Source organism: Phacochoerus africanus, chromosome 12, assembly GCF_016906955.1.
Source record: "Phacochoerus africanus isolate WHEZ1 chromosome 12, ROS_Pafr_v1, whole genome shotgun sequence".
Lineage (NCBI taxonomy): Eukaryota > Metazoa > Chordata > Mammalia > Artiodactyla > Suidae > Phacochoerus > Phacochoerus africanus.
Window position 1 is genome coordinate 3,384,632 of NC_062555.1, and position 13,121 is coordinate 3,397,752.

The following is a 13,121-nucleotide window of genomic DNA, read 5'->3' on the forward strand; positions in this document are numbered from 1 at the left end:
AAATAACAATGATTCAAGCCATTAGGAAAACACAAAAATGTGTTTTAATGTCAGGATTACTGAAGTGAAATAAATCTGTTTTAGAACATTGCCCATCTTAAACTGGGTTGAATTCTGTATATTTAATAAGCATTCTTATATTTAGATCTTGTGAGACTAAATGACTTTTAAAGCTGTTCTGAAACCTATTCCTAGCCATTTAGTGGCTGCTTGGGTCACAGTCCTGGAACTGGCAGAAATATGATGACCTTATGTACACACACAAACACACACACACACACACAAACGCACACACACAAAAACATGCACATACACGAACACACACACACACACACACATTGGTATTTTATTGATTAAAGCAGCAGGATCAAAATAAAACAGATTATTGGAGATGATGTGTTCTCCTTGAAGAAAAGGAAGCAATTTTCGTGGCAATCAACCCACTCATGCTTATAAAGACTCTAATAAGCGAGGACTTATGTGAGAGATTTATAATGCAATTGGTTCAGTCAGTCTATGTAATAAACTCTTCCCCTGTAAAATAAAAACAAATAACATTCAATTTTTAAAATTTACCCTGTGTCATGTTTCCCTTTAAAAGCTCTTTTCCAGAGGATATTTGATTTCTGTAAATCAAAACCCAGGACTGCACTGGTTTAGTGCGCTGTCCACTGTTGTTTACAGCTTTCCAGAGAGCTGTTACCTAGCAACCACATGGCAGAAGCTTCCAGCATTTTAAATCATAGGAGAGCCCAGAAAATACTGTGAGGCGGATTTAAAAAAAATGATTCTGACTTGTTAAAATGTAATGAACAAATTGATTTTCCATAAAGTGAAGGGGAATTGAAAATAGATTTGATTCCTATCTGCCTATAAATTTAATCATTTAATTGCTTATCCGAAACGTTTTTAAATCGGAAATAATAAAAATACCAATAAAACAGAAACCAAGAATGTCATGTGATCCTACTATTTAAAATTGTCGTCTCTGAAAACCGGTTCCCACCCCTTAAGATAGTTACTTTTATCAGTTTGATTCTTCTGACAGTTTTTTGTGCTTATTCAGAAATACATGTGCACACACGAACATATATGCAAAAGTCAGCATTTTTATGAAACTAGGATCATGGTTTAATTGTTATAATAATAGAGTTGTATCATTTTGCTGCTTAAATTTTTATATAGTCTTGTCGACATTATCTCGAGATGGTTTATTGAATTTTTTTTATTTTTAATAATGCAGGAGTGGGATCATTAAAAGCACCTGTTTAGAATCCTGCTCAGCAGTTTATACTCAGTATCTACTTTTCTCCTCAGAAAACTGTATGGGGTAATACGATTAGTATTCCCATTTTAAAGATAAGGCAAGCTAGACTGTGAGGGATCCGGACCTCGCCTAGGGTTTGGCACGCTTGGAGGTGACAGCATTTCCTCTCATGTGCTTGTGCTGGAACAACCGGCCACATGGGAGAAGAGCTGAATCACAACAAACGGAAGCTTAAAAAGGGGGAGAGGAAAATATAAGACAGAGTGCTTATAATTTTGAAAGAGGAAGTGCTTTCTTCAACAAAGGAGGGAAATTAGAAAGGAAGGATGGAAAGACTTGATCGTTGCTAAGGAGTTACCTTTGCATCATCAAACCCAGGCCTTTGCCACATGTGTAATCTCATCAGCCAGAAGGAAGGCATTTAGGGAAAGTGGTTTTGTCTATACAACAATAGTCCAGAGGTTTACCAAACCTGGTCTGGGAACCATACTTAACTAAAAGGGGGGCTGAGGCATGTCATTTCTACCTGGGTAGACACACACCCTGCTAAAACCTGGGGATGGAGGAGGGAGATGAGAGCCTCTCCTACTAAAAGAAGAAGAAGAGGATGAACAGGGAGTGATGGTCATTTCAGCCGCAGGTCAGATCTTTGCAGCCGCCAGGTATCCATGTACAGTATTTTCCCTATGTGTTAAGATACTCATCTGTTAGTATGCAAAATTCTCCAAAGTTGCCTCAGTGGCTACATCCAACTCAAAGTTCAGAATTCCCCACACGGCAGAGTCAGTTCTAGATGACACCAGTACAAGAGGCAGCTACCTTCACCTCCCTACCTGTGCATAAGCCATAGCAGAGCAAGATAACTGCAATTTCATATTGGTTTTTGGAAAGAAGAAAGGGAGACTCACAGCAGACATTGGTCCATGGCAATAGTGAACACCTGTGGGACATGCCTTTCTGAGACTTGCAGTAAATGTTTTGATTAGACACCCGTTCTGCTCTTAGAGAAGGACTGTTCGTAAGCATGGGTCCTTGTTCACTGTTTTCTGTGGTTCCAGAGAATGTTGAAATTGGAAAAGATTTCCTCCAGTCCTTCTCATGTCTCAGCAATTGTGGCCAAAGTTCTTTCCCAAGGACTTTCTGAACACCTGATTTATTTACTGGCTACCGGCGCCCTGTCCAGATTACCCTCTCTGCTGTAATGGCACTTAGCTCGTCATCATCTGAAACAACAGGTTTTTCACCCAAAACAATTGGCTCATTGATTGGGAAGGCATCACTTTTATCTGACCTCGGCAGCAGGTCCAGCTTTATTGATCTGGCTGAAAAGTCTTAACGGGAGGCCTCTGATAAAGGCTCTGAAAGAGAAATGTCATCTCTTGCTGCGTAGGGTACTATTCACTCTTTTGGTTCTGCCAACTGTCCAGATTCCCAGACTCTTAGATTTCTGGCTTCAAGCAAACAATTTCCTCCTTACGAGAGCTCTGTTCCCTTCCCTCTCTGCTTGCAGAGTGATCGGTTCTTACCTCTGATCATTTCTCTGTATACACCTGACTACCATTAGCAAGGAGCTGTCAACCCACGTTAGCATTCTCGCCCTTTCCACCACCTGTTCCAGACGTGTGTCCACAGACGTGTTGTTTCTGCACTCAGAGGGGAAAATGGGTAATGGGCAAAGAGCCGTTTCTGCCATAGATACAATTTTACATTGTGCATCTCTATAGTACGTAAATTTTATATAATGTGGTCTTCTGTCTTTACTTAGAAAATCGTTTGATAAAAATTGGCAGTTTGTGACTTGAAATGTCCCCAAAAAGGAACTGTAAGTAGCTGATGAAAAAAAAAATTGAGCTAATTTCCAGGGGTCTAGAAGCTGCCAAACAATGACCCTGTGTCTCTCAATTTTGTTTCCGTGGCACAATGGGTTAAGAATAAAACTGCAGCAGCCTGGATCACTGTAGAGGCGTGGGTTCCATTGCAAGCCCAGCACAGTGGGTTAAAGGACCTGGTGCTGCCATAGCTGCCGTGAAAGTCACAGCTTCAGCTCGGATTCAGCCCCTGGCTGGGGAACTTCCATGTGCCGTGGGTGTGGCCATAAAAAGAAAATGAGCTGAAAAATTGCTTCGTCTCCTAGCTCACTGTCCCTTTTTTCGAACTACTTGGTCATAATAGTTAATGACGTAGACAGCCGTGGAAATGCTTCTTTCAGTCCCCAGACTTGTGTTTCTCTGATTTCCCTCCTTCCACTGTCCTTGCTCTCCATCCTCTCTCCGTAGCAGGCGCATCCTTCCTAGATCGTGTCATTACCAGCAAATGCGACCCCACCGTCATCTCTGTTTTCCCAGCCCCTCCTTTCTGAAGCGTCTTTCTCGCTCGTGTCGTCTAATGCAGAACTCCGCTTGTGACTACACTGGGACTCGCTGTGTGTTGATTCGACCGCATTTTCACCCACTGGTCCTGTCTTCCCTCCCTTTTTAGCATGCATTTCTCTTCCCTGGCGCAGCTTTATAACCCACGATTTCAGTTCAGCCGCGGTTGTTGACCGTCTTTCCACAAGTTCAACTTCTTGGGCAAAAATTAACGCTAGTGAACTCTCTCTGTGGTCTCAGTATTTACCGCCATGCATTTGAATGTGGTTAGAGGAAAGAAAACACACAAAAGACAAGCTGCAGGTCGTTCCCACCTGAACTCATGAGCGCTAGTTTCCAGCGGTCTAGAAGCTGCCAAACAATCACTCTGGTCTCTCAATTTTGTTTCTTCTACCGCGCCTTTAAACAGCTCTGCCTCGTTTTCTCCTCTCACCTCCAGCCTCTTTCTAATCATCATTTCCACCTGTTTCCCTAGGAAAATAGAACCGTAGGAAGAAAACCAAGATTTTCATGAACATCTGCCTTCGTGTCTATACACCAGCATGTGTGTCCACCCCGCATGGTCTTCCTTCTCTCCTGTTATTACGGAGGAATATGACCGAGAAGGGACATGACAGCAGTGGTATATTGTGTTAGTGAGATTTGCCTGAATTCGGACAGTCCAGGAATGGTATCTTAAGGGGTTCAGAATATGTCCTATAAATTTTAGGAGTCATGAAAGGTCATTAATCCATTTGGCAGATCAAACAGCACTTTTTAGTTAGGGGTGATAATGGAAATATTCTGAATTTGCCTTGTTTATTTAATACTGTAGCCACTAGTCACAAGAGTTGTTGAAAACCTTATTGTTATTGAACTTTCATCTGTGTTCAGTTGTAGTTTAGTTAAATTTAAATAGGCACACGTGGCAAAGGCAACTGTATTGGCCAGCACAGTTTTATTTTTTACTTATTTATTATTGAAGTATATTTGATTTACAGTGTTGTGTTAGTTTCAGTTGTACAGCAAAGTGATTCAGTTATATACATATATATACACACATATATATACTTACAGGTTCTTTTCCCTCATAGGCTATTATGCAGTATTGAGTAGAGTTCCCCGTGCCATACAGTAGGTCTTTGTCGTTTATCTATTTTATATATAGTAGTATGAATATAGTAGTATCCATCCCAGACTCCTAATTCATCCCTCCCTGCCTCTTTCCCCTTTGATAACCCTAAGTTTGTTTTCTGTGTCTGTGAGTCTATTTAAGTTCGTATATAAGCTCATTTGTTTTTTTTTGTTTTTTTTTTTTTTAGATTCCACATGTAAATGATCTCATATGGTTTTTGTCTTTCTCTGTCCGACTTCGTCAGTATGATCGTCTCTAGGTCCATCCATGTTGTGCAAATGTTCTTTTTTATGGCTGAAGCAACCGTATTAGCCAGCACAGTTTTAGAAGGGGGATAGGTGGGAAGCTGCAGAGTTGGAAAACAGGAAGAGCAATTAGGGAGTAGCTTAATTACCCCAGGTGAGAGATGATCAGAGTTTGAATAAAGGTCCACCGTCCCTTAGGTGATTCCCCAATCCAGGAAATTCTGTAAAAAGAAAATATTTTAGTATTTCTGTTGGTGGTAAAATCTGGCACGACCTGAATTTATTTGGTAGTGATCTTTGCACTGAACTTTATTTTTAAATTAGTTGTCAATATCCATCCATTTAACTACAGAAATAATAATGTTTTAAAGCATAGGTTGCTCCGTGCACATATTGCATAGACTCTGGTAGATGAAGTTTTTTTGTTTTTTTGTTTTTAATTCCGAAAGCTGATCTCTTTCCCTTAAGAGTATAGATAAGGATCTGAAGCCTGTAGAAATTAGTGAGAGTGGGAATCAGGGCAGGGGAGGGAGAGAGAGACAGAACTTTAACGATATAAATAATGGATCTTGGCAATCAGGTGACATTGGGAAACGAGGGCAAAGGAGGATGAAAGACTGTTCTCAGTTTTTAAATTCAGGTTGGGGGTAGTGGTAAGTATTCAAAAAATGTCCAAGAAGGATAGGTGGATTTGGACCTGGGAAGAAAGTTCTAGAGATATAGTCCATTACATTTTACTGAATTTTTTCAGCTTTTTATAATTTATGAAATTTAAGATTATTATTCTCTCATATTTCTTTTCCTGTACCAATTATACATGTTGATTAAACAGTGTTTTCTTTATACAAAGGGTACCGAGGAGTTCACTTTGTGGCTCAGCAGGTTAAGAACCAGTCATAGTGTCTGTGAGGATGCGAGTTCAATTCCTGGCCTCACTCGGTGGGTTAAGGACACAGCACTGCTGCAAGCGGCAGCATAGGTCGCAGATGTGTCTTGGATCCAGCATTTCTGGGGCTGTGGTGTAGGCTGGCAGCTGCAGCTCTGATTGGACCCCTAGGCCAGGAACTTCCATATGCTGCAGGGGTGGCCATAAAAAGAAAAAAGTACCAATTTTTCTTTTTATCTAATCTAAGATTATGCATTAACTCATTAATCTAGATGATCGTTTTCAATAAATATTTCGTTTCACTTACCTTTCTATGCTGGAATGAAATCCAGAGTAAACATAGCTATCTACCATGAATATATTTTAAGTAATGAATGCAATGTCCTAATTGTAATATGAAGGAGAAACAGAAAGGAAATAATTAATAGCAAGAAAGCGTATATTTTAATATGTAAATGCTCAGGTATGAATAACCAAAAAACAGATAGATAGATGCTTGCACCAAGTATGTGCCCACTACTGACACTAGCAATATTTGTATTAATGACTCACATACCATACGACACAAAATAAGCACCCTCAATGCACACAGGAGGTGTCTTCCTAAAAAATTTAGTATTTGCTAAAACAGTGCCAAACATACTTGTATCTATGTATAAAATTGCCTCCAGGAATGTGTACATTGCTTGATGGGCTAGTAGATGCTGTAAAAACTTTACTTACCTGTAGAAACATGCATACACAGGATAAAAATGACTACCTAAAACTTACTAATCTTCCCCTTCTTTCATTTCTCACTGATTTGGATAGTTTTTAAAATTAGCCAGTGCAACACAATCTTCCTTCAGCCATCTCCAACCGAATGTCGATGCACACATTCATTAAGGAAAAGGGAAGGAAGGGGATTCAATTTTTAAAAATTTTTTAACCACTGAAAGAAAATAAGATGAGGTAGTTTCAAACTTGCTCACAACTACCACATTTTTTAATGGTCCCCTACTAGGAGAAATACGGTTTGTACGTTAAACCAAAGGCAAAAACATATATGGTCATCACATCTTCTAAATTTTCTGGTAGCTGGATTTTTAAGTATTCTGTCCTATGTCGTAATAAATTACACATTTTTCTTAAATCATATGTTCCCGTGTTTGGTTTGAAATTTATGAATCCCATGTGTTTGGCTATCGTATGATTCTAAAGTAATAACATTCTGCATTTAGCCGTTGAGTTACCTTATTTTCACCAATGGGCATACACCCTCAAACATTGTTTTGAGATAGATTGAAGTAGTGGTTTAAGTCACTGTTCTTTTGCAAATATTTTATATACTTTTCAGCATTCCAAATTGGATTTACAATCTGTCTGCCTTCCTCCAAAATGTTAAGTATCATGGCTATGTATTATCGAGATGTCCCTTAAAGAGTATCATTATAATATATCTACAAGCAAAAGAAAAAAGAAAAAACAGAGAGAGAGACATAGGACTTCCTCTTGTTGCTCAGCAGGTTAAGAGCCCGACATAGTGTCTGTGAGGATGTGGGTTCAATCCCTGGCCTCACTCAGTGGGTTAAAGATCCAGTGTTGCTGCAAGCTGCAGCTCGGATCCTGCGTTGCTGTGCTGTAGAGTAGGCTCCAGCTGCAGCTCCAATTCAACCACTAGCCTGGGACTTCCATATGCTGCAGGTGTGGCCATAAAAATTTTAAAATTATAAATTAAAACAACATTTAAAAAAAGAGAAAAATAGGAGTTCCCGTCGTGGCGCAGTGGTTAATGAATCCGACTAGGAACCATGAGGTTGCGGGTTCGGTCCCTGCCCTTGCTCAGTGGGTTGACGATCCGGCGTTGCCGTGAGCTGTGGTGTAGGTTGCAGACGCGGCTCGGATCCCGCGTTGCTGTGGCTCTGGCGTAGGCCGGGGGCTACAGCTCCGATTGGACCCCTGGCCCAGGAACCTCCATATGCCTCGGGAGCGGCCCAAGAAATAGCAACAACAACAACAACAACAACAACAACAAAAAGACAAGAGACAAAAAAAAAATAAAATAAAATAAAATAAAAAATTAAAAAAAGAGAAAAATAAAAACAGCTAAAATGAGAAGAGACATTGTTAGCAGATTCTTCATTTTTTAAAGAATAAATCCTGATGTGCAACCCTAGCATACAATTTCTTCCATAAAATGTGTGAGAGAAAAATAAAGACGTGAAAGAAAAAGGAAAAAAAAAATTGGCCCTTTCATATGTTAACTCACGTTACATAAACAGAGTAAAGTTATTCTTTGTCTGGAGCATTTGCTGAACCACCTCTCAAGTACTCTTATTTCTTCATAAATTGGCGTATGTGTTCAGTTTATGGATCTGACTGACTTACAGATTCAACCTTCTGTTTCTTAATTTAGCTAAAACTGCTATTTTCTGCCTAAGAATATTTATTTTCTTGGAACTTTAAACATGGTCTTTATTTCCAATACTGGCTATGATAGTTTACTTGGAAGGGAAAGTTTTTTCCTCCCAACGAACAGTGCTTTAATTGTTTCCCTAAAACTGGGCTGAGTGGCATCAGCTTCCTTTAATATGACCTACACTCTCCCCCATGTGCCACTCTCTCTAGCACTCTTTTTTTTTTCATGTCATTGAATTTCTTTTTATGCATGTATTCTCTTTCCTGACTGGACTCTCTCATCTTTTGAATTTATGACATAGGTCCTGAGGTTAAAGGATAATTTAAATTTATGTTTATTTCCGGAATAATTTTTATTGATTGATACTACCGTTGTTTTGAGTGTACAAAACCTATTACTCATATGTTGTACAAATATTGTCTGCCACATCTTTTAATAGTTACTCGAAGTCTTTATGTTGTGTGACTATGAATTGGATAAATCAATTATCTTTTAAATCCCAGTACTATTGTGCTTCATACCAACACGAAGTATCGGAACCAAAGGGACTTTATACAGTCTCTGACTTATTTTCCAGACTGTACCTTCAACCTGCTTTCACCTCACTTCCTTGTACAGATGAGGTCTAGGAAAAAAATAAACATTTTGCCAAAAACTGAATGTTAGTAAACACAGACTTGGGTCTAGAAGCCCAGGACCTCTCAGTCATTTACCTCATAGTCTAGTTACCTTCTCTTATGAAACCTTTTCCCTGGGGATAAAATTGCACCTGTAAAAGCATCTCCAAAACAAGTGTATTTATGTGGAAACGTGGGTAATTGTATTCATTGTCTCTATTTTTCGTATTATTTTAAGTTCTTACTACCCAAGGTAAATTATTCTAATTTACCTATTTTATTTCAAACAGATCATGTTGTTTGTGAAGAAGAGTTTAAATACGCCATGTTAGCTTTAAACTGTATATGCCCAGCAACCTCTACACTCATTACACTGCTGGTTCATACCTCTAGAGGGCAGTAAGTATATTTTTTCTTTAAGATAATGCATTTTAAATGATTAAAAAACAGTTTAAGTGCAGTTATGTGATTGAGAAATACTGCAAGCCAAGGTATACAGCTAGACATGCACCCATGCTTGTATTTCTGTGTTATCATCGTCCATAGACAGTCAAACAGACAGACGGACCAGTAAGACCTGCTGTGGGGTCCGAGACCCCATGACAGTGATGCGTCTTTTCTAAATAATCTTGAGATTAGTTTCTTTATCCTGAATTCTAAGTGTTTACCTCGTTTGAGAGGCCTGAGATTAGGGCATTGCTTCTGTTTGCAAGATTAATCTCAGCAAATAAAAACTTAAAAAAAAAAAAAAACCAAGATGACGACAGCCATTATTATAAGGTCTTAAAGCCAATTTTTTCTATTTCTGAGGTAAGTTTTTATCTGAAAGCTGTATGTACACAAATGAACTCAAAATTAAAATTATACACTCATTATAGAATGGTAACAAAGTAGTCGATAAAATTGGCTAATGTAGTGTAAAAGAAATAAGTTTTAACATGAGTTTCAAGGTGTTGAGGGAAATTATATCATCAGAACTTTTTTTCCTGTTTGTTTACTTGGATGGAGTTTCATGAAATATAGAGGTTGGTTTTGACTCAAATGAGTTAGGAAAATACAATCAGTGAACATAGTCACCTGCTCTATTTAAAGAGACAAATATGGCAGTGCACTTCATGCTTTTCCTATTCCTTACTCGGTATTTTAGACAAAATGTTGATTTTCTACGCAAATTCCACTGTGCTACTTGTGGTTATGATTATTTCAATTTTGCAAGTTAATTGATAGTTATTTAAGTGAAGTGCCAAGTCAAATAAATCAAGGAAGAGGAAAATTCTTTCCTGGGATTTAGTGCTAGATGGAGGAAATTGCTAACTGAAAAGTAGTAAATACCCTGTGGTATTTTTAATAAGATTTTATTCTCTTACCTCTTAATTACTTCTCTGCTCTATTGAGACAGAAAGAGTTTCCCAGGAGCAATTTTCTCAAAGTTCTGAATATAAATATTTCTATTCTTATACATTTACAAGCCTTGAAGATGTACAGTGGAAAAAATGTAACAGGATCATGAATGAAATTGTTTTTTTTTGGATGGAAGTATACTCAGCATTTTCGTGGAATTGAACAAAACACTGAAAACTATTTTGACACTGATTGAACATTCATAGAGCCTATCACATGGATTCATTATCTTGTCATCCATCTTTGTCTTAGGATCATAGAGCCTTAGAGCTGAGTATCTCGCCCAGGCTCATTGTTGCACAAATGATAAAATAAGGTCCATCAGCACTCATGCACATCAGTCTTTATAGACTGGTTAAATTACATCTTCCAACTCCTAGTAAATATCATTTATTGGCACACAATATTGCCTGGTGAATACACTGCACTTAAAATAAATTTAAAAAGAATTTCAGGGAGTTCCCGTTGTGACTCAGCAGTAACCAACCCGACTAGTATCCATGAGGATGCAGGTTCCATCCCTGGCCTCGCCCAGTGGGTTAAGTATCCAGTGTTGCCATGAGCTGTGGCGTAGGTCGCAGATGCAGCTCAGATCCTCCATTGCTGTGGCTGAGGTGTAGACCAGCAGCTGCAGCTCCAATTCAACCCCTAGCCTCGGAACTTCCATATGCTGTAGGTGCAGGCCAGAAAAGAAAAGAAAGGAAAACAGAAGAAAAAGAAAGTGATGTTGTTGAAGATATTGTTGCCACGTAATTAAGGATTTCCCATAGGTAAGATTGACCTGCAAATTATTTCCCAATAAAGTGCCACAATAAATGCTGTAGGCAACCAAAATAACGTTAGAGCAACTTTATTGAGATGTAATTCACAACCATATAATTCACTTATTAAAGGCTATAATTAATGTTTTTTGGTATATTCCTAGACTTGTGCAACTATCTCTCTTAACTCCTGAATATTCTCATCACTCTGCAAATAAATCCTTACCTTTTGGCAATCACTCACATTTTATCCAAACCTTTTTGACCATCGGCAAACACAAATCTACTCTTTGATGAAAGATTTTCCTATCTGGACATTGCATCTTTCGTATAAATGGAATCATACAGTATGTGCTTTTGTTTGGTTGGTGTTGGACTGGCTTCTTTCAATTGGCATAGAATTTTTTTTTTGGTCTTTTTTTGTCTTTTTGCCATTTCTTGGGCCGCTCCCACGGCACATGGAGGTCCCCAGGCTAGGGGTCGAATCGGAGCTGTAGCTGCCAGCCTACACCAGAGCCACAGCAACACGGGATCCTTAACCCACTGAGCAAGGCCAGGGATCAAACCCACAACCTCATGGTTCCTAGTCGGATTCGTTAACCACTGCGCCATGATGGGAACTCCTCAATTGGCATAGAATTTTTAATGCATCCATATTGTAATATACATCAGTACTTCATTCCATTTTACAGAGGAATAATTTTCCCTTGAACGGTTGTATCTCATGTTATTTTTCTGTTCATCAGCTGATGGGTATTTGGGTTGTTTCGAGCACTGTGAACAAGGATGACCTTAACATTAATTTCGGGATTCTTGGGAGACACGTGCTGTAATATCTTTGGGTCTGTATCTAGGAGTGGAACTGCCGGGTCATCGGGTAACTCTGGTTAGTCCTACTGTTTTCAAAAGAGACTAGAATCTTACCTTCCCAGCAGCAATGTCATCACGGTTCCAATTTCTTCATATCCTCAGCAACACTTGCTATAATTTGACTTTTTCATCGTAACCAGTGGATGCAAAGTGGTGTCTCGTGGTTTTGATTTGCATTTCCCTCGTGGCTAATAATATTGAGCATTATTTTGTGTGTTTATTGGCCACGTTCATATCATCTTTGGAGAAAATCCAATTCAAATCCTTTGCCCTTTTTCTAATCACATATATCTTTAATTATTGAATTGTAAGAGTTTTTGTGTATTCTAGATGTAATACTTTAATCAGATAAATACCATTACTTGAATATAAATAGTCATCCAAACAGATCACTTAATTTAATATATCTAATATATTTTATTAAGAATACTGATTGACCACAGTAATTTGTATCAAGTCTTCTGTATTACACATTAATTGAAAGTAGTAAAGATTCACTTATTAACAGAAAATGTCTGAAATTTTTCCTTCGAGCATCAGCAGAAACTAAAGAGCTCAAACATACTGATTTAATAATAAAAGAACAGACTTGGAAGCTAAATTAAGTAGTATAATGGGGAAGGTGTTGAGTAGTCTAAAAAATGCTTTATGCAAGGATTATCAAACCACTCATCAAAAGCAAAGCTTACAGGCATACTCAAATCTCCCCATTAAAAAAGGAGAACCATGTTATTAAAAGTTTGTTCTGTAATAAATGGTGCTTTTAACTAAAAATAGTTGATATTCACAAGCTGTTGGGTACTTTTATTAGTTGACACAAAGTGAAAAAAGAAGCTAAGACTTTAAAACCCAGCAAGCACTGAAATAAATATAATATAAAACCTAAGTTAGTCTAATTTAAAAGTATTTTTTTAATGAAGTGTTTTTGTTGATTGTAGGTATTTAAGGGAAATAATAAATATGAGTCTGGGGACAGCGAAGACAGACAAAGAAGGCAAGAATTGGAGATAGAAAGGACAGCTCTTGTAGTGACGGGCCTGCCTTAGGACTGGGTGAAAATGAAGTTCCTAATTCAGCCTTAGAGTTAGGTGTTAGAATTAGGTTTACCCACTTAAACACTCTCAGTCTTTTCTTAGTTCTCTTCTTCCTTTAGCCTGCGGAAATGGGAACAAAGACGGAAACCATATATTAGA

At 38.3% G+C, this 13,121-nt stretch overlaps 1 protein-coding gene across 2 annotated transcripts in view; it reads left to right on the top strand.

The window, feature by feature from the left end:
* Positions 1–13,121, top strand: part of KCNT2 (potassium sodium-activated channel subfamily T member 2) — a 344,132-nt gene that overhangs the window by 224,157 nt on the left and 106,854 nt on the right. For both annotated transcript variants that reach the window (XM_047755168.1, XM_047755167.1), the window contains one exon: positions 9,187–9,295. In XM_047755168.1, coding sequence (XP_047611124.1) covers positions 9,187–9,295 — 109 coding nt within the window. The remainder of the gene's footprint in view (positions 1–9,186; positions 9,296–13,121) is intronic.